Source organism: Meles meles, chromosome 10 (genome assembly GCF_922984935.1).
Source record: "Meles meles chromosome 10, mMelMel3.1 paternal haplotype, whole genome shotgun sequence".
NCBI lineage: Eukaryota > Metazoa > Chordata > Mammalia > Carnivora > Mustelidae > Meles > Meles meles.
This window is the reverse complement of record NC_060075.1, coordinates 17,796,039-17,824,006: the sequence shown is the minus strand read 5'-3', so window position 1 is coordinate 17,824,006 and position 27,968 is coordinate 17,796,039. Positions and strand designations below refer to the sequence as shown.

General features: G+C 41.8%; 2 protein-coding genes across 3 annotated transcripts in view; both read left to right on the top strand.

The window, feature by feature from the left end:
• The window catches only part of NUP205 (nucleoporin 205), an 82,853-nt gene extending 77,547 nt beyond the window's left edge, over window positions 1–5,306 (top strand). The window contains exons 39-43 of one of the 2 annotated variants that reach the window (XM_046021222.1): window positions 577–743; window positions 2,191–2,314; window positions 2,770–2,898; window positions 3,233–3,306; window positions 4,878–5,306. In XM_046021222.1, the coding sequence (XP_045877178.1) occupies window positions 577–743; window positions 2,191–2,314; window positions 2,770–2,898; window positions 3,233–3,306; window positions 4,878–5,030 (647 nt within the window). In that variant the 3' untranslated portion in view covers window positions 5,031–5,306. The remainder of the gene's footprint in view (window positions 1–576; window positions 744–2,190; window positions 2,315–2,769; window positions 2,899–3,232; window positions 3,307–4,877) is intronic. The other variant, XM_046021223.1, reaches the window with a different exon arrangement.
• Window positions 5,307–6,374: 1,068 nt separating this feature from the next.
• On the top strand, window positions 6,375–27,482 carry STMP1 (short transmembrane mitochondrial protein 1). Its single transcript, XM_046020245.1, has 4 exons — window positions 6,375–6,407; window positions 11,478–11,723; window positions 25,917–25,970; window positions 26,949–27,482. Exons 1-4 carry the CDS (start codon window positions 6,375–6,377, stop codon window positions 27,021–27,023), a joined length of 408 nt encoding a protein of 135 aa, XP_045876201.1. The 3' UTR covers window positions 27,024–27,482.
• The last annotated feature ends 486 nt before the right edge of the window (window positions 27,483–27,968 follow it).

Genomic DNA, 27,968 nt, shown 5'->3' with positions numbered 1-27,968 from the left:
GGTAGCACATTTTGTTTTCCTACCCAAATGGACTCATGGTGGTAAGAGAGTTGTTGAAGTTTAAATTTAATGGTATTTTTTCAATATCACAGTGTTCTCCTTCTCTTGGGAGAATGACTGTGAGCTGGGAATTCAACAACCAGACAGGTGCAGACCAGAAACGAATCCATATAATTAGGGCTGTAGGTGAGGCAGGAATTTTTTCCCTGGGCTCTGGAAACTCCAAACTTGTGTGTACGGCTTGCACGTGTGTGTGCGTATGTGTATGTGTTTGGGATGTGGGTGGGGAGCTGGATGCAAAGGTGTGTGCCAGATTTCCTGAAGAGGTCTTCCCCCCATAAAGGGAGAGTTCTGTCAGAGTCCACCAGCCAGATTGCCCTATTCTTTCGGCTCGAGCTTTGTGCATAAGAGCTCCTGATCGTGGTAGCTCACCACTCCTCTGAACTGTCAGAAGGACCCATAAGTGGTCTTGGGTTGGTTTTAATAATAGTTTAATTGCCCTTCAATTCCCAGCCATCCCTCGTTTAAAACAGGTCTTGTAGGTGGAACGTTGTGTTTTATTTTCAACTCTGTTAGATACTCAAGCTCCAGTGATTCCGTACTGGCGCCTGCCTGGTTTGGGTATTATTGTCTACCTGCTGAAACAGAGCGCTAATGATTTCTTCAGCTATTACGACAGTCATCGACGGAGTGTCAACAAGCTACAGAACGTAGAGCAACTTCCACCAGATGAGATCAAAGAGGTATGAATCTGTGGAGAGTTTTGAGAAGCCGTTGCTTTTCCTGATAAGGGCCACAGTCCCGGTGTCTGACTTGTGTGTAAAGATGACGTGTGCAGTGAGATGAAAGGGTTTGAGATGATGGCTCTGTGGGGCCTGAAGAAGACTCCCTCACAGGAGTACCGTGCCTGGTAAGCGGGGGAACACTTGAATGGGAGACAGGCAAGTCACACCTGTTCAGGAACACCACCTGCCCTCCAGTAGCACGGCAGCTGGCTTGTGAAGAAGAGTTTTGGTAATTTATGCTCTTTTAAAATCTGTGCTGAGAAACTTGGGTTTCTGTTGCAAAGGCTTATTCAGTAGAAGTGATCCCTTAAGTAAGATGTCTCTGTGCCTTCAGCATCTTCAGTGTCGGGTGAATTTTTCAGACAAATGGGATGGCACCTCAGGCCTGACTGCCTGCTCTCAGTGACCCAGAATCACTCACTGATATTTACTGTAGCTGATGATGCTGAGGTGCTAGGCCTGCTTCCTGAGCAGCTGCGTCTTTCTTTCCCATTTGGCACAGCTGAACAGAGCAGTCAGAGCTCCTCCCTCTTGCCACTCCTCGAGGATGACAGGGCACGTGTGGTGGGTGGTGACGATGTGCCTGGCCCTGAGCTGCAGGTTCTGTCTCAGTCCTTGAGGCAGATACTGTTGTTATGCCTGTTTTCTCGGATGAGGAAATGGAGGTCCTGGAGGGTTGAATGACTTACCCAGAGCCACACAGCTAGCGAGTCCCGAGGCAGGAGTAACTGATGATGTTCAGATAATCCCTGAAATTGGGTGGTTTACCTCTGGCAGCCCTTCCCCCTCACATGCAGCTTGTGGGTGATGCGGTTCTTGCCAGAGGGACTGCAGCCTTCCCGTCAAGGACGTGGTGCTCTCCCGGCCGCACTTCAGGGTGCCTTCTGTCAAAGCCAGCAGCTGAATTTTGAGGCGGCCCACGGTGCTTATGCCGAGCAGAGGTGTGATGAAGGGCGGTTCTGGGTTGATGAGCCTATTTTAGTTTATGCTGTAGAAATCTGCTTTACATTTTCTTCAGAAGACACATGACAGCTGTTACAGCAATTCTCCATGGCACTGTTAGACCCGCGGCCTGAAAAACCTACTCTTGTGTTTTGTTTTAGTTTGACAGGAAATTCAGGGTGGGTGGGCCCGTCAGCAGATTGGAAATGTCGGTTTCAGTGAAAAGACCTTTTCCAGAAAGCAGCAGATGAATCTGCATTTGTGAATGCCACTACTTTGACTCTCAGTTTTTTTAAAGTTACCAGCTTCCTAGCTAGATAATAACCCTTGTCTGCGAGGATGTTTAAACTTCTTGGAATGTTATTCGCCTTGCCTGTCAGAGGGACCCACTCTATAGAGTTTCATGAAGTTTTTGTTAACAGTTTATGTTCTCGCTAATGCTGCTTTTGCTTCTGGTCCTCAGTTGTGTCAGTCTGTGATGCCTGTTGGTGTTGAGAAGATCTCCACTGCCCAGAAATATGTTCTAGCAAGACGGCGCTTGGTGAAATTGATCAACAATCGAGCCAAACTGCTTTCCCTTTGTTCTTGTATCCTTAATGGAAATCACAGTGGGAATTTGAATGGTGACCTTTAAGAGAATCTTTAAATGTAGGAACTGTGTGCTGATTCTCAAATTATTTGGGCATCGAAACTGTATGAGAAGGGACATAATTTTTTTTCCCAGTAAATGCCTGATCTGCTTCCAAATTGAATTTTTTTTTCTTATCTTTTAGAGTTAGCTAGTAATCCTGATAATGTATACAGTCACTCTGGACGGAAGGCAGGGACACTGGGGACTCTGTTGGTGCAGCACCCCCCGGTCCCCACCTCCTTCCTCTCAACACACCTTGCTGCTTTCTGGGGTGGACACCTTCAGTGGAACGTTTCCTCTCTCTCTCAGACCCAGGCAGTGGGTACATCATGAAGTAGTGAGGTCTCTTTGTTTTCCTCCTCAGAAACTGGTTTGATGAGATTGTCTTCCTTTAGTCTGAGCACTCTGTAGTCATCATAGAGACCTGCCTATTTATTCTTTGGCGCCATCTGGAGTACTACTTGTTACACTGCACGCCCACGGACTCCCAAGATTCCTTGTTTGCCTCCAGAACCTTATTTAAAAGCAGAAGACTACAAGGTAAACTTTATTCTGATGATTAGTGAACCATACATACCTATAGGTTTCAGTGCTTTAAAAAACTAGTGACATTTTTATTTATTTCTTATGTTTCCGGGTTTCTAAGAGTGGATTGGGCCATCGAGAGCTCCTTCGTTATTAGATGTAGCTGTTTCTTGTACTTTACTTCTGTTCATGGGAGATAGTGTAGAGCCTAAGAACATCTTAGACGCGGGTCTTTAGCTTCTCGCAGTGAAGGGCTGGCCAGCTCCAGAGTCCCCTGGTCTTCAGGTTCTTCCGCCAAATGGTAGATACATGCTTGTAAAGCTGGTTTGTTTGTGTCTTTCATCGCCAGATTCCTTCACTTCAGAAACCAACCTGGATTTTAGAAGTGGGCTGACTGGAGTGAGCCAACATGACATAGACCAGGTGAGGTTCAATCCCCATACTCTTTCTTTTTCGAAAGGAAAAAGGAAAAGCCTAATATGTTGGTAAGATAATGATTTTCAGGATTGTGTTCAAAGACCTGATTTTAATTCCGGCCTGGCTGCCTAACAGCTATGGGACTTCATACAACTTACTTTTGAGCCTCCATTTCCTCACCGAAGAAATGGGAATGATAGTTCAGCCTCAGAGAGTTTTGTCAGGATGTATGTGGGGCTCCTGGGGCAAGAGTGCCTGGAAGGAACGTAGTGAGAATTCAGTCATTAGTAGGCGGCGTGATCAGAAAACTCCCAATTTCTTTAGATTGACTTTGTGGACTTCTTAGGCACAAAGGGTAACTTAGCACTTAATTTTTCAGAAAAAAATTTAATGGAGAGATTATGAGCAGCCAAAAATTCCTTTGCAGGAGACTATATTATTATAGTATTATGTATTTAGTAATCTCTTGACCTGTAATATCGGAATGGATGAAGAGTATTCGAAAACAACTAATTTAAAAACCTCACATGAACCTAATAAGAGTCTTGGGAACAAAACAGCAGGGTATGTGATATTAGATAAACTGAGTTACAACTAGATCTGCTGCTAGGCATCTGGGTGTCCCTAGCTCTGGTCTGATAAAGCCTCCAGTCTTCTCTAATCCCTCGTGGTCACTGCCTTCCCTGAAGCCAAGACTGGGCTTTATCCAGGAAAGAGCATCCTCCCGACCATACTTAACCAGGTGTCATACGTAGCATGCTCTTGTCCTAGCCCCGACTGCATCTGCCCTCTAAGTGACTGCATAATAGTAATTCAGGTTTTGGTTGGCTTGTTTAGGGAAGCCAGTGTTCAGTGAGGACATGGGCAGAATTAGCCAAAGAGTAGTTCTTCCAGAAGATGTTTGATAAATATGTGTTGAATTAATGACTGTTTGTTTCATTAGACAGCTCTGTTATAGTTAGAAGAAATGCAAGATTAATAAATAATCTTCTCACTTTGTGCTTTGATTTTACTGCAAAACTAAGGCAGGTAGAGTCATCTAATTTTACACTTAATTTTAGTGTTTCAGTATAATACCAATCCATCCAAATCCATCCAAAACTATATATGCATTCTAAAATACATGAATTCTAAAGTGTATACCAGGTTCCTTTCCTCTATTTGTATGTTTTGGAAATAAACACATGTAAATTTTTTTTTCTTAATTGAAAAATCAAATAAAAGTAAAAGCTTCTTCCCAATTTATCCCTTGTTTCTTTCCCCAAAGGCATCCACTCCTAACAACTTATTGTATTGATCTTGGGGAACAGTTTTTGTGTATATGCCCATATATTAACAGCAGCATCCGTAGTTGTTGCTATTTAAGATTTTACACATTTTTACAAGATAGGAAAGAGGAAAAAACAATTCTATACCAATAAATTCTAGCATGGAAGTATGAATGTTTAGTTAATTCGCTACATGAGAAAGGACCGCATTACAAAAATTCAAAGATACTGTAAATTGGAAGACATAGAATAAAAGAAATACTTGAGACTGTAATTTTAATAATGATATGTCATCTGTGTTACCTCTAGCTTCAGGCTGACGCTATCAACGCTTTTGGAGAATCACTACAAAAGAAACTTCTGGACATTGAAGGATTATACTCAAAAGTTCGATCTCGCTATAGTTTCATACAAGCTCTTGTCAGACGTATCCGAGGCCTGCTAAGGATATCCAGGAACTGAGAGCCTGTGCTTATACTCTTCTAGGGAAGAGAGGAATTGGGGAAAACTGTCCCCTTCTTATAGATTAGCTTGTTTCTAAATTATGACCAAAAAATATTTTGCTATTTCTTTCTTTATATATGAACATCTTTTCTGTACATTTCTTTGCCTGTTTCCAATTGCACTGGTGAAAAAATAAATACTTTTTAAAAAAAGGAAACAAAACGAATGTATGGTTAGTCTTTTGAAATTTTACCTAGAAAACGATCAACATTAATGGGAATCCAACAAATAAAATTCCCACAGTGGTGGTTTTCTTCTAGGGACATAATTCTGAATATTATATTAAAGACATAGTCTGCAAATGCTACTGTTTTATCCCTTCGTTTTCTCCATTACACTTTTGTGATATTCAGGGTTACTCCATGAGGTAGAGTGAACAAGAAACTGTAGCTATGCCCTTTGACAGAGAGTGTGCTCAGTGTTGTGAATGTGTTACAGAAAAGTCCCAAGAAATGAAGTCCTCTCCTTCCTAAAATTGTTTTTTTCTTTTCTGCATATAAATGACAGTATAATGATTTGCATTTCTTCCTTAAAAATGATTGTGAAATTTCACAAACTAATCACCTGTCGATATTTTTCATGTAATTAATATGATGGCTATGATTAGAGCAAAAGAACGTATACAGTCACCATTCTGCTTCTTGCCCAGTTGTACTTATGTTCAAGTGACTGCATCATCTCAAAGTCCATTTATTTCAGCCTAATATACGGGAGAGACTGCAGACAGGGAGAGTCCGGACTCATGTAGTAGCAGAAAAGTCGTACTTAGTTATAGTGTTGCTCTTTAAAAAATTTTTTTTCTGTCATTTCCATAGCATCTTTCTAAAAGGGCCTTGTCACTGTTATATTTTGAAGCTAATTTATTGCCCACCACTTAGAAACATTAGTGTTTAGCTGGAAAGCATCCCGCTAACAAATAGAAGTCTTAGGGGAGTGTGAATGTGTAAGTGGGTCCACCATGGAGTAGCGACTGTAGCTGCCCCCGGTCAGGCCTCTGGCTACTGTACCATCTGAACACAGGCAGGAGCCCAGGAAGAATCAGAAGAGAGCCTGGGGCACAGAATCAAAGCGTTTTGGAAACCTTGTGAGTGTGAAGCTGAATTGAAAATGATTTTTAGATTTACTAAACCTTGTTTTCTTGTTTTCCTGTCATTTCTTCCAAAACTCCAGCAGACTGGATCAGAAGTTGGACACTGGGGAATGTATGCGGAGGGAGGGCAGGAAGGATCACAGCTTTGTATAATAAAGCCGGAGGGAGAAGCTAACATAGGGGGCCACAGAGGACACACTGCCCGGCCCAGCATGGTTACCTGGGGTGTGGAGAGGGGCTTTTGGGTATGTGGCTTGTGCTCTGCAGCAAAGCAAAGGGGATCAAAACATTGCAGAATTTTCATTTTAAAAAGGTATAGCATTTAAAGGGAAGGTTCGTCTAGTCCTAAAAACTACTAAATAAGCTTAAGGTTTTAAAACATTGTTTTTACTGAGTTAATCTGTTTGGTGGGATTAGACAAAAGAGGTGAGTACTTTTATTATTATAGTTTTCATAAAATAGTGTTGCATAAAGATATGTCCGCACTTTATTTGAGCTATAAAAGCTGTTTATACACAATTGAATCTTTTCTAAATATTTGTCTATTTTCCTAGGTTATTTTGAAAACTTGTTGACTCTTCACAAGAGTTGAAAGAAAAGTACAGTAAACCTATATACAGCTTTAACCTAGCTTCACCAACTGTTAACATTTGCACATTTGCTTCTTCTTTTTTATATGTGTGTATATATATATATATATATATATATATATACTGTTTTTTTCCCTTAACTGTTTGAAAGTAGGATATTGACATTGTGACACTTTATCCATAATACTTCAGCAATATGCTTCCAAATCATAATAACATTATCACACTTAAGACATTTGCTAATGAAATGCAATACAAAATTTTCTAATACTGAGTTTGTATTCAAATTTCAGTTGCCCCCCAAAATGTACTTTTAGAACTTTTTTTTTTTCTTTACCCAGAATTAAATCAAGAATCACACATTACATTCAGTTCTCTCATGTTCCCTTGATTCAGAAGTGGTTCCCCTCCCTTTTCAGGGGAGAATGTGTTTAACCTGACACTGAAGCTATTTTGGAAAAGGTTCCCACAGTTTGTTTTCTTTTTTAATTCAGGTGAAACATTTTTGGCAAGAATACTGCAATTCTATAGGTGATGTGCCTTTAGCATATCCTTTCAGGAGGTATATCAGTTTGTCTCATTATTTTAAGCTTGCTCACTTAATTAAGGTAGTGCTTGACACACCTGTCCATCGCAATGAATAGTCTGTGGGTTGATGCTTCAAGAATGTGAATTTATGTTTCCAAAAACCTTTTCAGCAATTGCTTTTGTCATTGATTCAAATTTTTAAAATTGTGTATGGCTTCAAGCATACCTATACTCAATATAATAAACATGCAGATGCTTCATCTCATATACTTAATTTGATCAAATCTTTAAATTAAATGTCTTTGCTCCAGAATTATTTTTTTTAAGGAACTCTGCCATGGTAGGTACAGTTGGGACTGCTGTGAACTCCCTGATCCCATTCCCCCTACTTCCCTCCCAGAGATAACCTTTGTCAAGAATTCATTGTTGAATCTGCCGTTCATGTTTTATGCCTCCACTACATATGTGTGTATTCATAGGCATTAAAAAGGATTGTTTTACAGGGTGTTTTGTTTTTTAAGTTTTCAATTCCTGTTGACAAAGCATGTTATATTAGTTTCAGGGGTACAATGTAGTGATTGAGCCCTTCCATATGTCACACGACGCTCATCACGTGCACTCCTTAATCCCCATCAATCATTGAACCTATCCCTTGTTTTACAGGTTGTTAATCTTTATAGGTGTGTTTCATACTATGGAACAATGTGCAGTTTGCTTTTTTTGATTTAACATTGTGTTTTTAACAATTCCTCATACTCATTTATTATAAATACTGAATGGTAGTTACTGTATTTTACAAATACCCTAATTTATGCATTCTATTGTTGGTGGGCTGACATACATTTAAATTTCCACTGTTAGAAACAGTGCTGCAATGATTATCACACCTATCTTGTTGGATGAGACGTGTGACCTATAAGGAGGCCTCTCTGGCTTACATAACTAGAAGTGGAAACCCTGAGATGGAGATTAAGAATTTTAAGTTTCACCGGGCATTGCAATATTTTTCTCAGTGATTCCTCCAACTTACTCTCATCTGTGGGGTGAGAGATCCTGTTTGTTCATACCGTTAATGACAGTTCCAACTCTCATTTCCCCCAGTGACTTAATATTTTTAGAGCAGTTTTAATATTTTTAGAGCAGTTTTAATCATACAACAAAATTGAGAGGAAGATTCAGAGATTTCTCATATACCTGTTGCTCCCACACACCCATAGCCTCCCGCCCCCATTATCAATACCACTCACCAGAATGGTGTGGTATCAGAGATGATCCTACATTGACACCTCATATAATCGCCCGAAGCCCTAGGGTTCACTCTTGGTGTGTATTCTTTGGGTTTGGACAAATCTATGACATACATCCATCACTGTAATATACAGAGTATTGTCACTGCCCTAAAAATCTTACCTTCTGCACTCTGCCTGTTCATTTCTCCATTCATGCTCACCCACTACCCTTGTAACCAATTATCTTTTTATTGTTTCCATAGATTTGCCTTTTCCAGAATTTCATGGACTTGGAATCATACAGTACGTGGGCTTTTCAGATTAACGTCTTTCACTCAGTGATATGCTTTTAAGCTTCCTCCAATCTTTTCGTGGCTTGATAACGTTTTTTCTTTCTTTTTTTAAATTAAGCACTGATTCGTAGTCTGTTGTCAGGATGTACCACAGTTTGTTTTTTTTTTAAAGATTTTATTTATGTATTTGAGAGACTGAGAGCATGAGAGGGGTGAAGGTCAGAGGGAGAAGCAGACTTCCCATGGAGCTGGGGACCTGATGTGGGGCTCCATCCCAGGACTCTGGAATCTTGACCCGAGCCAAAGGCAGTTGCCCAACCAACTGAGCCACCTAGGCTCCCTGTACCAAGTTTTTTAATCTGCTTACCTACTGGAGGGCATCTTGGTTGTTTGCATTGATTGAAGTTCAGATCTCTTGGGATTTAAACCAGCTAGAAAGGGAATGAAGCCAGAGAGGAGCTCACAGCTTATAAGAATATGGAACAGCTGAGAGACTGGAGATTTGGCTAAGGTCAAAAAATTGGTGGGGTGCCTGGGTGGTTCAGTGGGTTAAGCCTCTGCCTTCAGCTCAAGTCATGATCTCAGGGTCCTGGGATAGAGCCCTGCGTCGGGCTCTCTGCTCGGCGGGGAGCCTGCTTCCCCCACTCTTTCTCTGCCTGCCTCTCTGCCTACTTGCGATCTCTGTCAAATAAATAAAATCTTTTAAAAAAATGATAAAATAGGGAATAAGATTTGAGAATATAATACTTCAAAGGTGGAGCAGGTCGAGTAGGTGACCAAGTGTGGGTTATGAACATGGTGGTGGATTGCTCAAGTGGTGTGAGGTTGAAGGTCCCTGCGGGTAAGGATTCTGGAAAATACAAGTGTATGTGGCCTTGGAAGTCACCCATGATTGTGATAGCTTGGCAAGCCTGAAAAGAAGGCTGTTAGATGCCAAAGCCTTTGGTGAATGAGGGGACGACCTGGGAAGTCAGTAGATGAAGGCATCGTGAAGGCATAAAGGGAACACATGATCTTGGAAGTGTTTTCATCAGAGGACATTTAAGTACTAATCTCAAAGTAGCAAAAAGAATTCTTCCCTTTCCCCCCCTCTCCTTGTGGTTATTTGGGGGTATAAGAGAGAACCTTTGAAAAGACCTTAGAGGAAAAGTCTTCCCTTTCAAGATTCATCTGTGAGAAGGGGCTAAGGTTTTGTGCAAGGAAGCTCAATAAATCCTGTGTTCAGAGGCTGTACCAAGCACTTGCTGGCACTGAGGATAGAGTCACGAATGGAATGAAATTCTCATCTTCGTGTAGCTTGCAGTATGCTGTCTTGCAAGTCAAAATGTTTCAGTGGCCACCGGTAGTAGCATCACGTGGGAGCTAGGTAGCAATGCGTGATGTCAGGCCCCCACTCAAGATTTCCAGGTGATTTGAATGCACATTAAAGTTTGAGCAGCAGCGGTCTAGATTTGACTGAGTCTCATTTTAATCTAGAAATGTCAGAAAGTGAAGTGTGTTACGACCATCTACCAGCATCTCCTCCTCCTAGGCAGTCACTTTAGTTCCAAGAGAGCCCTCTCCCCTGGTTGTAATTGACGAGAGAGCGCTTGACACTAACTTGCTCAGTCAGCATTCCTTTCCTGGGTATTGAACATGGTAGGGAAAGTGATCCAGTGTTTCCATCATTGGATCATCTAATGAGTAAACTCCAGTGAGTGGACAGTGGTCATATTCTGGAAGGCAGAAAAAACAAAAGGCAAAATGAGAGAACAATGAAGCAGATGTATGGAGAAAAGCAGAGATGGAGAGAAAATGCTGTTTAGTTCCGGATACCTTTCCCATTTCCCATTGTTATCCTTTGTATCTCCGTAACATACTCCCATATAGTTTACACTAATATGATTTGGTTGTTAGTTTGGGACCAGAGTTCCACTTAATATAACAGATAAGGGTGAACTCAGAAGGCTGAGAACAAAGAAAATGTGGTCTTGCTTTGGAAGTGTGTGTGTTAATGGAGGTCGTTGAAGGATTTGAAGACCAGGAGTGGGAGGTGGCCCATAGTACAATGGGGTAGCTCTGTGTGGAGACAGGATGAGGAAAGGTCTTCTAGAGCTCACTGTCCACCCCAGACACATGATAAGCATTTTTCGGTTCCTCACGTTGTCTCATTTGATTCACACAGCAGTTCATCTGGGAGCTGGAATCAGCCCCATCCGCAGAGAAGGAAAGCGAGCCTGAGAGAGGTTAAGCAGCCAGGAATGAATTGGACAGGGCTGTGCCAGTTTCCAAAGCCGTCTAGCTTAACCACTTAAGCCCCTAACCTCTATCGAAAGTGCTCACTGCAGGTTCCATGATACACCCGTGGCACTTTAGAAACCCACAGCTCTCCCCTCCCACAGACTCTGCGTGGGGTCTGGGTAGATTATGTTGCAAAAGTGCCACGGAGGATTCTGCTTTGCACCTAGGAATGGGATCCGCCACCTCTGCAGTCCTAGGTGAGGGAGTCCTAAACTCCTAGCTATGCAGGAGAATCGTTGGGGTGCTGGGAGTAATCTAGATCCCGGACCCGACCCAGGTTTACAGTAGCGGGACTTGGGGACTGGCACGTCCTGGAATCTGAACCATCAAACCTGTCCGTCCAGGCCTGCCTGGGACTTCAGTTTTCTCCCCGCCCCTTGGGCCTTCTCCGCTAGTCGGCCAGCCCAGGAGGTAATTCCGGGGCGCTCCGCCAGGGGGCGCCCGGGCGCCGCGAGCGGCTTTGGGTGAGGCGAGGCGAGGCGAGGCGAGGCTTGGCGGAAGGCGCGGGCGGGGTCGGGCGTGACCCGGAAGCCCACGGCGGGTTCCGCCCCCTCGCTCTGGGAGAGGCAGGCTCCGACCGGCTCACCGAGCTGCAGCCGCCCTTCGCGCCTCTCCTCGCCGACGCCATGCTGCAGTTCCTGGTGAGTGCAGCTGCCCTGGAGTGGCGGGGTCGGGGGGAGTGGTAGGAGATGGTCCGGGGCCCGGCCGGCTTGGGTCCGGGTTTCGGGGGGTCTGGGCGTGCGTCCGGGTCCGCACGGCGCCCGCTCGTCGCCTGTCGGGGTGGGCCGCGAGGTTTTGTGTGTGCGGGGCCCAAACCCCTTTGCCAGTCCGAGTCCCTCAGACGTGGAGGTGTCAGCGGGCATTTTCACAGCCACTGCTGTGCCGTCCCGGCGGGCACTGTGGGACGCCCGCGTTAAAGCTGTGGGGGACGCAGATGACTTGCAGGCCCCTCTCCCATGCCTCCTGCCCGCACACCCCATCCCGGCCTTGGAGCCCCGTGGAAGGTTTTGTGGAAACGTGGGAGGCCGGCAGTGAACTCTAAGTTAGTAAGCCGCCTCACGACGCGGAAGCCCAAGGTCAGAGTTGGAGGCTCCCTTTTCTAGCTTCCAGACTTTGAGGGTGGCTGATGGCTGGCGTGAATCAGACCCTGGAACTCCTCCAGGGGGCTCACTTTTTGGGGGGAAAGTGTTACTGTGAGTAAATAAACTCTGTCGCATGGCTGTTGTGTCGGTTTTGTTTCGGGAGGGCTGGCCGAACCTCGCCAGGCCAGAGGCCGCCTTGCCAGCGTTTGAGCCTTCCGAACTGGATGCTTCCTCCCTCTCGTTCGATTAGGAGGCGCGCGAACGTCCCAAGTTACCCTCCAGGTTATCTTCCACATTACTTGCTCTGGGGAGGAGACGCTTTCCCGAGTGTTACATTCTTAATCGAAGAGAATTTTTTTTAAAGTGCCCTCCTTGTCTTTTTTGAGGTGGTAATTGATTTTTTTAAATCCTCAGAGGGAAAGAGGTATCCTTGACTTACATCGCCCGAGGAAGACAGGGCTGTTCCTTTGCCTCTGGAAGTTTTTCCAGTGTCCTGACTAGGTGTTAGCTTAGGAGCCAGTAGAAATAATTACTGCCTTTTAGTTGTAGGAAACAGGTTAAAGACAGTGAGACGATGGCGTTGAGCCTAGTGTAGCTGTAGCCCGTTGACAGACTGGGATGGCATTGATTAATTACTTTATTATTATTTGTTTTGTAAATCTTTTTTTCAAGATTTTATTTATCTGATAGAGAGTGGCAGAGAGACAGCATAAGCAGGGGGAGAAGGAGAAGCAGACTCCTCTCTGAGCAGGAAGCCCTTTGAGGGGCTGGTTCCCAGGACCCTCTGATCATGACCTGAGCCGAAGGCCGGCACAACCGTCTGAGCCACCCAGGCGCCCCTGATAATTACTTTGTAAGTGCTTTTGCGGAGTGAATTTACTTGGTTTTGGCATAAGCTTTTGCTGTGTGTAAATATGTAAATATGCGTGTACCTGATTGGAGAATTCAGAGTCCTCAGCATTGAAGGCGAAAGGCTGCAGCCATTCATTAAATTCCTAGTTCGGAAGTCCCTTGAACAGGAATGTTCTCTTGTCCTCTTGTTCCCCCATCTCCTCACTGCATCTGTTGGAAGAAGCAGGATAGTATGACTTCTCATTTTGGTTCCACCTCTGTCAAACGATTCACTAATTCTGTGAACTTGGGCAAGTCTTTCTCTTGCTTTTAGCCATTTGATTTATAAAACAACGAGTTGGAGCAGGTGATTCCTGAGTTGTCCTCGAGCTTTCAACCTGTGGCCAGCCGTCTTGTCCTAGTGCTTAAGAGGTCAGACATCTGGGTTCCAAGTCTAGCTCCATCGTTGGCAAGCTGTGGGAACTCGGGGGGGGGGGGGTCCCCTGACTGAATTCACTGTGCTTCAGTTTCCACAAATGAAAATGGGAACCTACCTCATTGTTTTGTTGTGAGGAGTAAAAATGAGTTACTACCTGAAGGTACTTTAGAGAACTTAGTAAGGACTCAGGTAAAATTCAGTTTCTCTTTTACAAGATATCAGCTGAACTCTGATATGGTTTCTTCTCAAAATGGGGGTTCATTTGCCCTCAGGAAAGTCGGCAATGGTGATGGGACAAGTTTTGAAAGTGATGAAATTATTACAGCTTAAACCACAGTCATCCTGTGTTTCGGAACTGTCCAGGTTGCTTCCTATATTTGTCACTGCTGGAACTCTATTCCAAACTACCGCAGCCGAATGGGCTGCTTATCTTCTCCTTCATTGTTCATTCCTCCGTGGATTAAAATAATCGCCCATCATCCCTGTCCCAGAAACCTGTTCCCGTGGTCCTGCTGCCCTTCGCTTTTACTACAGTGGCTTCTTTAAGGTTTCGCTACAGGTTTTGTAAGGAAACTTCGGAAGCTTTTGAGGGTATCCTGACAGGACAGGCACCACTGGGAGCTCAGTGTCCGCTGCCTGTCGGACTGTTACTGGTGTTAGCTGTTGCTGGTCACCTTCTGAGGTGGCAGCTCTTGGTGCCCTTTATCACGACCTCCTTAATCCTGCCTCCCTTGGCTTTTGGATCCTCCGTCTCCATATTTTCTGACTTTTTTTTTTTTAGATTTTATTCATTTATTTGACAGACAGATCACAAGTAGGCAGAGAGAGAGGAGGAAGCAGGCTCTCCGAGGAGCAGAGAGCCCGAAGTGGGGCTCGATCCCAAGACCCTGAGATCATGACCTGAGCCAAAGGCAGAGGCTTTAACCCACTGAGCCACCCAGGCGCCCCTATTTTCTGACATTCTTTAACATTACAACACACGTATGGATTTATCTTCATGGAAGAACCCGTGAAGGTGACTGACTCGGGTGCTGGCCCCTCCAAGGGCTGGGGGATCAGTATCTTGGTGCAGCAGCTGGCAAGGGGCCCTGTCTAATCTCGCCCATTTGTGCTGGCTGCTTTTCCCTTCTTTTGGTTACTAGGTGTTCCTCAGGGCTCAGTCCTTGACTCTTCACTCTTTTCTTCAAACCCACCCTCAGGGAGTGTGTTTCTTGTCATGCTGCCACCTTCTCCTCTTTGCTGCTTCCAAAACTACCTTGCTTTCCATTTCTCTGAGTTCCAGTTGGCTGTCATCAACTGTCTGCTGAACATCTCTCATCATCCCCTCTATCTCAGATCCAGCACCTCTGGACCCATTACCTCCTCTGTTCCCCACCCTGCAATGCATGCCTCACACCTAACTTCTCTGTTCTCCAGCCCTGGCTTTCTCAAATTTGAAATACTGACATAATCCTTGATTTATTTCTCTCTGTCATTCTCCATATCATTTAGCTGCTATGCCTAGCACATATATTTCCCTGTGTATTTTTTTTTTTTAAGGTATTTATTTATTTATTTGACAGGCAGAGATCACAAGTAGGCAGAGAGGCAGGCAGAGAGAGAGAGAGGGAATCAGGCTCCCTGATGAGCAGAGAGCCCGATGTGGGGCTCGATCCCAGGACTCTGAGATCATGACCTGAGCTGAAGGCAGAGGCTTTAACCCACTGAGCCACCCAGGTGCCCCTCCCTGTGTATTCTTGAGCAAGTTGCTTATCTGCTCTCTGCCTCAGTTTCCCCAACATAAACTGGGCAATAATAGTACCTGCTTAAAAGGCTGCTTATAAGGCTATGAAATTAATTCATGAAAAAGAGAATGCTACCATGCACACAGCTCTCAGTAAATGTTAGCTATTGTTTTAAGCCATCAGATCTTCTGTACTCACCTTATGGGAGTTCCATCTTTATGTCCCTGCTGCCTGGTTTGTAGAGTAGGTGTCTTTTACTCCACTGTTGCACTAACTATACCAGCCTAGCTGGGGAGGAATGTGGGTTTTGAGTTGGAAGAGTTGTTTTAGGTTCTGTAGTTCAGCTAAGATGCTGACATGTCAGTTTCCACTACTAAGGGGGCGTCCGGTTTATGTTTCATCACCTCCCATTGAAATAGGTGCTCTAGTTCCTCAGATGATCTATATCATTTTTGGTCAGTGTCTCCCTCACCGGTTCTTGGTATTAAAGAGCAGTTCTAATCCACATAACAACCCTTTACATATTTGAAGAGCATCTTGGTACCTCTCTCAACCCCCCTGACCCCCATTAGTCTTTTCTTTAGACGAAACATTTCTGATTCTTCCATCCATTCCTTATGGTTTCAGGTTTATTCTGGTTAGCCTTCTTTCCCTGAATATTCTAGTTTTTCAGTTCTCCCCCACTTTTCTTTTTGAAACATGGCACTCCCACTCCAGTCTGATCAGCCATAGAAAAGTAAGGCTGTCTTCTCTAGTTCTGTGTTTCCCTTGATGCCTTTGGTGTTCTCTTCAGTCTTGCAGCTGCCAGAGTAATCATCCAGTAGTAACTGTCTAATTCACATGCTCAGAAACTGTCAGTGGTCTTTATGTCCCTGCACATCAGGTAGTAACCATGATTTTCAAGATTTGCTCATCTGACTCCATTTCCCCTTACTACTGCCCTTCAACATATCTCCTCTATTTTAGACTGACTAGGCTATCTTACTAACCTGGACCACTGATGGACCTTCCTGCCTTCAGACCTTCCCATCTGGTTTTCCCTCTGTCCTCTATTTTTTTTGCCCAACTACTCTCAACTCCCATGTTTTCTCAGGAGCTTTTCTTTTCATAAAGAAAGCTCGTGGATCACTTATGATCCACCTACCTGTTAATTTATGTCTTAAATGTCTTTCATCAATGTTTTACTGTCTTCTCAGTAATAGTTTTTTTTTTTTTTTTTTTTTTTTTTTTAGTATTTCCAGGTACTTTTTAGTTGTTGTGAGTGGCATCCTTTTTTTTTCTTTTAAGATTTTATTTATTTATGTGGCAGATAGAGATCACAAGTAGGCAGAAAGGCAGGCAGAGAGAGAGAAAGGAGGAAGTAGGCTCCCTGCTGAGCAGAGAGCCGGATGTGGGGCTCGATCCCAGGACCCTGGGATCATGACCTGAGCCGAAGGCAGAGGCTTTAACCCACTGAGCCACCCAGGTGCCCCGTGAGTGGCATCCTTTTTAAAATTACATTTTCAAATTTGTTGCTAATGTATAGAAATGCTAAGTTTGGTGTACTGATTTTTGTATCTAGCAGTCTTACCTATCTTTTAGCTCTCATAGTTTGTAGATTGACTTGGAAGTGAATGACTGACAGGGTGCCTGGCTGGCTCAGTGGGTAGAACATGCAACTCTTGATCTCTGGGTTGTGAATTTGAGCCTCACACTGGGCATAGAGCTTAGTTAAAATAGTTTTTTAATTAAAAAAAAAAAGTTGGGCACCTGGCTGGCTCAGTTAGAGGAGTGTGTGGCTCTTGATCTTGGGGGTCATGAGTTTGAGTTCCACATGGGGTATAGAGATTAAATAAGACTTTTTTTTTTTTTTTAAGATTTTATTTATTTGACACAGAGAGAGAGATCATAAGTAGGCAGAGCAGCAGGCAGAGAGAGAGGGGGATGCAGGCTCCCTGCTAAGCAGAGAGCCCGATGCAGGGCTTGATCCCAGGACCAGAGATCATGAGCCGAAGGCAGTTGCTGAAGACAGTCGCTAAACGACTGAGCCACCCAGGCGCCCCTAGATTAAATAAATAAGACTTTTAAAAAAACTTTTAAAAAGGAAGTAAATCAATGAATGCAATATTGTGAAGGCAGTCATATCTCTGGTGAAGGCAAAAATGACAGTTTTGTGTTCTTTTCCAATTCTTGTCTTTCTCGAGTTAGGACTTCAATAGGAGAGTGGATATCCTAGTTTTTTCTGCTTTTAGTGGAAATGCTTCTCAGGTTTTTGTATGATGTTTGTGTTTCTGGTATTTCCTAACATTAAGGGAATTCTCTTCTATTTCTTTCTTTCTTTTATTTTTTTTCTTTAAGATTCTATTTATTTATTGGTCTCACAGAGAGACAGATCGAGCACACAAGCAGGGGGAGCGGCAGACTCCTGCTAAGCGAGGAGCCTGATCGATGTAGGACTCGATCCTAGGACCCTGGAATTATGACCTGAGCCAAAGGCAGTCACTTAACATACCGAGCCACCCAGGCGTCCCGACCTCTCTTCTGTTTCTAGTATAAGAGTTTTTGTTGTGATTGACTATTGAATTTTATCATGCTATTTCCCCCTCTGATGCTCAAATGATTTTTCTCCTTTAATATGTTCATACAGATTATGTTCAATTTCTAACATGATGCCCTTGAACTATGTGGCCCATTCAGACCATCATTTGAAGATGTGCTGCTGTGTTTTGTTCCCTGCACCTCCACTTGTTTTAGTCTTATCTTTCTAGAATAGATCATAAATTCCGGGGGAAGAAGCAACATGGCTTGTGCTTAGATTTCCTAAGCACATGGCACTTAGCTAATACTGTGTCATTGATTTAATTAGATATTCCTTCTTTACTTGATTATTACTCTTAGATATTCATAAGATACTTGAATATTTGAATCAGCTTCTTTGAGAACAGACAGACTGGTTTTACCTGATTGACCTCTTTCCAAAGTGGTAGAGCTATCTTTTTCATGAATGTCCCTATTTAATTTACTGGCTCAGTTGAAGAATTAACAGCCTCCTCCTTTCACTATCTAAGGAAAATTATTGAATATAAAATCAGCCTTACATTTTAAAAATGCACATCTCTGTGGTGGTAGTAGAAGAGATACAGGTTATATCCTCAGCAGATTTTTGTTTTAATATATAGAATATAGGTTTTATTATTACTTGAAGCAGATGTTAAACACAATTGGTTATTTCTCTGCAACAAGTCTGAAACGTTTAAAGACTAAAGATGAATTTTTTTCTTGCCTCCTTGGAATGGAGCAGTTTTCAGATAGTTTCTGTAGGTCTCTAGATTTAAATGGAGAAATAAAATTATCAATTTATTTTTTTAATTAATGTTAGATAATGTATACTTCTGGTTTTCTTATCAGTGTGTAGCTTTTCTCACCTGAGACCATACAACATTTTTAGGTATCCTTTTGAATGCTAGTTATAGCTATATTTGCTAAATAAAATGAGATTACTTTTATTTTTTATTTTTAATGAGATTATTTTTAGATTTCTTAAGCCCTTGTCAGTAAATATGAGATGGTTCAGATTCTGTGTCATAACTTGGGTTTGGGTGTGTTCTCATTGAAAATGTAATTTGATGAGTCTTTCAGAATTGTTAGGTAGTATTCAGTTGGGGTTATTGCCAGGAACCATCCCTGGGTAAAAATTGTAGCTTTATTTACTAAATGACAGATGTAACTTTTAGATTGGGGAAGAGATTGAACAGCAAATGATGAGAAGAATCAGATAGCTCTGGAGTTAGCTTTCTTATTTTTAAGACTTGGTGCTTCTTTGTGTTGATACAGTGTTGAGATTAACTTGCTCATGTGTCCTTACTTAAAAAAGAGTTGATTTTTTGTGGTTTTCATACACAAAGCCAACTGTTTATCTCAGTGGTCCTCATTTTTTTTCAGTCTAACATTTCCATTCTTTTAAAATATTTGTCCAATCTGGAAACCCTGAAGTTGTCTTTGGTTTCTAGTTTTATCCCATATAACTGATATTTTACCAAATATTAATGGTTTTTTAAAAAATATTTTTTAAATATTTTATTCATTTATTCACGAGAGACCTGGAGAGAGGCAGAGGGAGAAGCAGGCTCCTCGAGGAGCAGGGAGCCCGATGCGGGACTTGATGCCAGGACTCTGCAATCAGGACCCAAGCTGAAGGCAGATGCTTAACCGACTGAGCCAAACAGGCGCCCCAAAATATTTTTAAGATACAATATTCGTCATACAACTCACCCATTTGTAGTGTAGAATTCCCTGGTTTCTTACATATTCACAGAGTTATGCAGCCATCACCACTATAATTTTATATCCAATATTTCATTGTCCCCCAAAGAAATCCCATATCCATTAGCATTCGTTTTTCATTCTCCTTTTCCCCAGTTTTGGACAACCACTAATTTATTGTGTGTCTTTATGGATTTACCTATTCTGGATATTTCCTTTAAGTGGAGTCATATAACATGTGGTCTCTTCTGACTGCTTTTCACTCAGAGGAGCGTTGCCAAGGTTCATCCGTGTTATAGCACGAATTAGTACTTTCATGGCTGAATAATATTACATTGTATGGATATACCACATTTTATTAATCCATTCACCAGCTTATAGGCATTTGGGTTGTTTGCACCTTTTGGCTATTATGGATAATCTTGTAAACATATGTGTACAAGTTTTTGTGTGGATGTATGTTTTTGTGTGGATGTATGTTTCGATTCTCTTGAGTATACACCCTACAGTAAAATTGCTGCATCATATGGTTACTGTACGCTTAACTTTGAGAGATTGCCAGACCATTTTCCAGAGTGTCTCTATGATTTTATAGTCCCATCAGCAGTGGATGAAACTTCCATTTTCTCCACTTCCTTTTCAACACTTTTTGACTAAAGTCATCCCTTGTGGGTGTAATATGGCACCTCATTGTGGTTTTGATTTGCATTTCCTTAATAACTAGTGCTATTGAGCATCTTTTCATGTGCTCGTGGGCCATGTATATCTTATTTGGAGAACTGTGTGGGGCGCCTGGGTGGCTCAGTTGGTTGGGCAACTGCCTTCAGCTGAGGTCATGATCTTGGGGTCCTAGGATTGAGTCCCACTTCAGGCTCCCTAATCAGCAGAGAGCCTGCTTCTCCCTCTCTGGTTCCCTTGTTTGTGCTCTCTCTCTCTCTCTCTGTCAAATAAATAAAAATAAAATCTTAAAAAGAAAAAGAAATGTCTATCAGATCCTTTGCTCAGGGGTGCCTGGGTGGTTTAGTCAGTTGAGTGTCTGTCTGCCTTTGGCTTGGGTCATGATCTCCGGGTCCTGGGATCAAGCCCTGCATCCGGCTCTCTGCTCAGTGGTGAATCTGCTTCCCTGTCTCCCTCCCATTCTGTGATCCCTCTGGCTCTCTCTCTCAGATAAATAAATAAAATCTTTAAAAAAAAAAAAAAAAAAAAAAAAAATCCTTTGCTCAGTTTTAAATTGGGTTGTCCTTTTATTGTTAGGTCATAAGGATTCTTATATTCTGGATACAAGTCCTTTATCAATACATGATTTGCAAATATTTTATTCTATTCCATTGGGTTGTTTTTTCATTTTCTGGATGGTATTCTTTGAAACGTAAATATTTTTAATTTTGATGAAGTCCAGTATGTCTCTTTTTTTTGGTCACTTGTGCTTTTGATGTCATATTTAAGAAACTGTTGCCTAATGCAAAGTCATGAGATTTACTACTTTGTGCTCTTACAAGAGATTTATAGTTCTAGCTTTTACATTTAGGTCTTTTTTTAAGATTTTATTGTTTGACAGACAGAGATCACAAGTAGGCAGAGAGGCAGGCAGAGAGAGAGGAATAAGCAGGCTCCCTGCTGAGTGGAGAGCCCGATGTGGAGCTTGATCCCAGGACTCTGGGATCATGACCTGATCCAAAGGCAGAGGCTTTAACCCACTGAGCCACCCAGGCACCTCTACATTTAAGTCTTGATCCATTTTGAGTTAGTTTTTGTTTATGATGTGAGATAGGGGTCCATATTCAGTCTTAGGCTTGTGGATATCCAGTTGTCCTAGCATCGTTTCTTGAAAAGACTATTCTTTTTCCATTGAATGTATCAGCACCCTTGTTAAAAATCACTTGACCAGGGGCACCTGGGTGGTTCAGTTGGCCTGTTGACCCCACAAGTCATGAGCTCCGGGTGATGAGATTGAGCCCCATGTCCACCTCTGAGCTTGGTTGGAGTCTGCTTGGGATCCTCTCTCCCTTTGCCCTTCCCTTTTTTTCCCTTACACTCTCTCTCTCAAATAAATCTTTAAAAAAAAAAAAAAATCACTTGACCATAAATGTAAAGGTTGGTTCCTGGACTCTCCATTCTGTATTATTGGTCATCATTGATTTTTATTTTCATTGTTATTTTATTTTTTAAATTTATTTTTATTTTTATTCCAGTATAGTTCACACACAGTGTTATATTAGTTTCAGGTGAACAATATAGTGATTCAGCAATTCTGTATATTACTCAGTGCTCACCTATTTCATCCATTTCCCCACCCATCTCCTTTCTGGTAACCATCAGTTCTCTATAGTTAAGAGCCTGTTTTGGGGATCATCATTGACTTAAGAAGAAAAGCAATTTAGTGATGTTTGCTCACTGTCCCCTATGCTGCCACACTAATCTGGGCCTTCCTGGTCTGTACTTATTAACTGTTCAGCCTTTTTTGAGTACAGTTGCTAGGTGAATACTTCCAAAGCAGCGCTTTCATCATGTTGTTGCTGGTAAAGAGTAGCCATTGGCTTGATATCAGGGTTACATGGGAACTAAACTACTTTGCCTGTTTTGAGGTCCCTGAGCCAGCCCTACCCAGGGCTCCATACTTGTTTCTCTCCATTTCTAAATTCAAGTCCTCTCCTAATCAGTCCTATTTCTTTTTTTTTTTTTTTTTAAAGATTTTATTTATTTGACAGAGAGAAATCACAGAGAGGCAGGCAGAGAGAGAGGAAGGGAAGCAGGCTCTCCGCTGAGCAGAGAGCCCGATGCGGGACTCGATCCCAGGACCCTGAGATCATGACCTGAGTCGAAGGCAGCGGCTTAACCCACTGAGCCACCCAGGTGCCCCTCAGTCCTATTTCTTTTAGTCATCACCTCCTCATTCATACTTTATGCCTTGATTCTCCACATTCAGTTCCCTTCTCAGTTTAAATTTTTATACTTACTCGGCATAATTAGAGGCTTTAATAAATTTAGGTACATTGATCTCTTTCAGATATGGTTTCTTAGAAGAATCACTTCTATATCATTCATGTGACCACTTAATGCATGACCCATTTCTGGTTCTTCCTGCATCTGCTACATTCAGGGCCCTGTACTGGCTGCTGCCTCATAGAACTATTTTATGTATCTATAGCTTTTTTTCCTATACAGTCCTGTACACTGAAATGTGTAGGGACTGTTTTAGAATCCCTTCACAGGGCTGAATATGAATTTATTTTTAGTATATAAGGGTCGTCAATCTTCTAATCAAAACCTTTGGGGGCCAGATGTATTTGAGAGATTTTAAAAAATATTTTATAAAGGTTTAAGCTGCATATACCTTATTATTTAACCAGTAGCACTCTGGGATAGCACTCTTTAATGACATAATTAAAATATTTACTGTTACACATATTCCACAGTGCGATGTAGGGCAGGATCCTTTGTTTAAAGATTGCTTTTTCTGTAGCAAAAAGTGAATATTCACACTGAAATGTGATAGACTATAAATAGTATCATATCAGTTCAGGTCAGGTGTGATTTTGCTGCCAGTTGAATTACAATGAAACAGTTTGAATAGAGTTTTGCCTTTCAGAAGTGTGGATAATGGATTGAAGAGCCTCACCGATTCTACCTGACGGTACCTGTATGGTGTAAATGTAGAGCTGGAAAATTCTGTCTCTTACGTGCGCTGCCCTGACCCAGTCTAGACTTGCCTCCTGTGTCTCTTAGCTGCAGCCTCTTCCCCCGACCCATTTGTTTTCAACCACTTTGCTCAGGTCAACTCCTGTGTCCCCACATTTGTGATGTCTTAACCATTTATTGTCCGCAGTATGCGTATGAGAAGTAGCCACATATTCCTAAAGTCTCAAAATAATTGCAGAAGGAATGTGATAGTCATTTATTTAGTCAGTGACTGCTGGGGAAGTCATTCCCTTTTCTCTACACTGCCTTCCCTGCAGGGCCTACTGTGGGGGGGTCAGTGAGATGGAAGGGGCACCATGGAGGCATACAGCTGTCTGGATGGACGCCTGATGAGGCGTCCAGGTCTTGGCCTGGAAGAAGTTAAGCAATCTGGGCCTGCAGGGAGGTTGCAGACTCATTCAAGGCCTTCTGTAATCTGGCTTCAGTCTAACTTGTCAAACTAATGAGTCACCATTCCTCAGATTTATGTTTTATGTTTTTTATTAGAATAAGATGTTTTCTCTGTGTAAACTTGCCTAGTGAGCATCCCATGGATAACATATAAATGGTTTTCTGGCTTCATGCATTTTCCTCAACATTTCACTTAATATGTGACATGTCTCTTATGTTGTATATTTAATTTTACAATATCCCAGTGGTAGATCTGGCAGTGTTCTGAAACTGGAATTGGACACCACTTGTCTAGAGGCCTGTAGTTTTTGTTCTGTTTGTGTTTTAAAATAACTGCTATTTTTTCATGTGCTGGTGAAATTGCCAAAGTGAAGCCACATTAGATATGCCATATTTTTATGTTGAGACACACATAGTTAAGAACCAGGAATCCTAGAATGTTGGAGCTGGAAGGAACATTGTTTTCTTTTGTTGTTGTTTGTTTGTTTTTAAAGATTTTACTTATTTATGACAGAGAGATCACAAGTAGGCAGAGAGGCAGGCGGGGGTGGGGGTGGGGGGAGGGAAGCAGACTCCCCGCCAAGCAGAGAGCCCAATGTGGGGCTTGATCCCAGGACCCTGAGATCATGACCTGAGCGGAAGGCAGAGGCTTAACCCACTGAGCCACCCAGGTGCCCCAGGAACACTGTATAATGTTTTATAGAACAGGAAACTCAAATCAGCTACAGCTACCCAGCTAGATAGTGAATAGTAGAACCAGAACTCTATTTTTCTTGAAAATTTACCCCTTTCTGTTTTTTCTGCTTGGTGTTAGAACTAAAATTCTCAGTTGACTACCCTCCCCCGCCCCCCCCCCCCCCAGCCCAAGGTCTTACAAGTAAATTTAATGCTTTGGAAAACTGTCTACCTGGTTTCAACCCACAGGAGTAAAAAAAATCATTTTGCTTCTTGATGCCACCTTGGTGAAACTATTATTTAACAGAATTTGCCTAATTAATCAAATTATTAGAAAATGGACTCTGATTAGAGAATGGATAGCTGTTTTTATTTTCCTAACATCAACTAACAACCAAATTGTACTTTTGGTGTTTAAAGCTCAGGAAGGCTTTCCCTATATGTTTCTCTATATGTATCTCTGACTTGAAGAGAAGGTTCGACCACATTATGTAGAACTGACAGTGTTAAGTGTCACGTTTTTCTGTTAAGCTGTGCTATTTATTGAATAGGAGAAATGCTGATTAGAGAAAATGATTTTAAAAAAAGATGCCAGTTTGAATTTATGAAATTAGAAATTAGGCATCCTGTTGGAGATTCTTAATTATTGGAGGAAAAAACTCCAGGGAGGTATGGATCATTAGAACTCAAAGTTTAATGAGCGTTGGTTCATTTGTGGTAAATTGAGTGCTTTAAATTTTCATGAAACAGTTTTTAAAAGTTCAGGAATATAGTTACCCAATGGCGTAAGCATTTATAGTTCTCTAAAAATCATGCCTGTCTCTCCTCACTGAGTTAAGAGCTGGTTAGGGAATCTCTGTCCCCCACAGGTCTTAAGTGTTCTGCCCATCAGGTTCCACCCACGGCAGAGTGCTAAGCCATATGCTGCCTCAGTTGTATGTCAGTTTCCCATGCTTTTGTGTCACGATACATTTTCATTTTCATTTTTGAGTGTGAGTCTAATTTAGGTCTGTGTTCCTTTGTTATGAATGACCCTGAAAAAGTCACTTCATTACCCTGGGTCTCAGCTATGAAGATAGTAACTGTGAAAATCTCTCCATTGTCCAAGATAATGGACAATGAGTTTAGATGAGTATTTTTTTAATCAGATATTTTTTATTTGATGTAGTAAGTAACAATACTTATAACCAAAAAAGAAAGAGAAAACAAATTACTTTTAACAACAAAATCATCAGTGTGGCTTGGGTTTCTAGAGCTGACAATTACGTATTTATGGAAGTTGTGAGGAGGCAGGGAGAATCTAGGGTAGATTTGTTTAGTGCTGCCATTTATTCTCACTTTTGTATGCTCTTTAACCTTTTGGGAGAGTATTCCTATATTTATTTTACAAAGAAAACTGAATCTCATACTGTCTAGCCCTAGACTGGAAACTGGGGTCTTTTTTTTTTTTTTTTTTAAAGATTTTATCCATTTATTTGACAGAGATGCAGTGAGAGAGGGAACACAAGCAGGGGCAGTGGGAGAGGGAGAAGCAGGCTTCCTGCTGAGCAGGGATGCAGGGCTTGATCCTTGACCCTGGGAGCGTGACTTGAGCTGAAGGCAGACGCTTAACTACTGAGCCACCCAGGTGCCCCTGGAAACGGGTTTTGAACTGTCCTGAGCTCCTTAGACTACTGTCTGTCTAGTTTGGCTTGGTATCAGATGGCACAGAACTTCGGATCCAGTATAACTCTTCCTGTTCTATTCTTTCAGCTTGGATTTACTCTTGGCAACGTGGTTGGAATGTATCTGGCTCAGAACTATGACGTAAGTGACCGTATCCGTGTCCTCCCCGATTCCATGTCACAAATTCGTATTGACTTGTCTTTATTAGAGTCAGATATGCCCTCCATTGTAAATGAAGTCCATAGATCTGAGGAAGATGTCCTGAACTTTGTAGAAAGATTTTCCGTTGTTACAAAAATACACCTCACAGAAGCATCTGTCCTTCGTATCACCACAAGAGGGCAAAATTCTATCAGTTTAAGATGTTCTTGTGATCCTGAGCTTTGTTTGTTAGCCCAGAGCAATTAATTACTAAGTTAGAGTCTTCTTACAGTTCTATGGAGAATTATGTGATAAATGGGAATTTAAAGACTAATTGGATAATCTTCTTAGCTCCCGCTACATGGTAATAATGACTGAGAATTTTAGTGGCGGATCTTTATAATGCAGCTCAGTTAAGGAGGTCAGAGTTTTGTGAAGTGGGGAGTTATATTAGCTTCATTTTATAGACAGGAAGTTGAAAACCAGGTGACAAAACTGACCATGAATGGGGATTCTGGAAAGGTTTGTAAAGAGAGGGAAAGGAAGGAAGAGCTGGGAAGAGGGAAGGAAGGGAAAAATGCTAATAACTTTAGATTTGTTTGTTGTGAAGCTTTTAACGGGACAAAAGAAATTCGTTATCAACCTTCACTTGAGTTATATGGTTTTCTAGGAAGGAGCTTTATTAATTTATATCACCTTTATTTATATGTATGGCTTCTACTTGGCACTGGATTGAGGTGCTGAGTGAGTATATAAAAGTAGAAGTCAGAATATGTCTTCCAGGGAGGAAGCATACATTACTTTACAACTCCTGAGATCCTTCTTATGCAGTTAGGAGGCCAAGAAATTCTATTTAGCAGGTCACTTTCGGAGGAAAATAAAGACTTGTACAACAACCCTTTATTGTTGGATGAAGAAAAGTAGAAGACTATTGATTAGGTAGATGCAAAATTACAATAACCTTTTCTCTTTTTAAAGATACCAAACCTGGCTAAAAAACTAGAAGAAATAAAAAAGGACTTGGATGCCAAGAAGAAACCCCCTAGCTCATGAGGCCGACTTCAGCACTGCCTTCTGGATATACCGATTCTGCTGTTCTTGAGGGCCTCCTTACCATCTGAACCAAAAGTTTTTGTTTTAAATTCCAGCCTCAACAATTTTCCTGTTAGATCCTGCATTGCCTGAGAGCACGGATGGGGCCACAAGTTAAGAACCACCCTTTTCCAGTTTCCTCACCTCGTCCCTTCCTCCTTCCAGCCACTTGAGACGGCCTAAGACTGGAATTATGGTGCTAGATTAGTAAATGTGACCTTTAATTACTAGTCTCTCCTTTATTCTTTGGAATTTCTACTCTTTTCTAAAGAAAAATTGATGAGTTTTGTATAGCTGATCAGACATAAATAATGCTGATTTCACAGTTTAGCAATTATAATGGGTGTTTAAACATTTGGTACTAAATTATGTTGTTTTAAAATCATTAAAATTAAAGCCCAGAAGCCATTCACTCCTGAATTTTCCACTTATTTTATGTTGTTGTCAGGCAGCTACATAATTACTAATTTAATCAATAAATCAACGTATTACTCATTAACTAAGAAACTATACTCTGAGAACCCTGTCAGGAACTAGGGAGTTTAAAAATATGTAAAATAATGGCCTTTATCCTCCGTAGAATTCATAGTCTCGTATGCATGTTTTCCTTAATTGTGTCTTTGATTTGGCTCTTTTCCCTCAAAAGAATCCTACTTATCTTAGGGGATTACAGGTGCATTTGATGTTACATGACAGATAAATGATAAGTTGTAAAGGAAATTTTATGCCTCTTCACATTAAAAATGTTTATTACAGTATATCTTTATAGCAATTCTCGTAAGAAACTTTGAGGATTTCTTTGTTTGTTTGTTTCCTGTGATCAGAAATCACCATTGTATGTTGACCCATAGTTAGGGACATCTCTTAAGTCCCTCATTCTGCACGAAGAATAAGATACTTCACCCA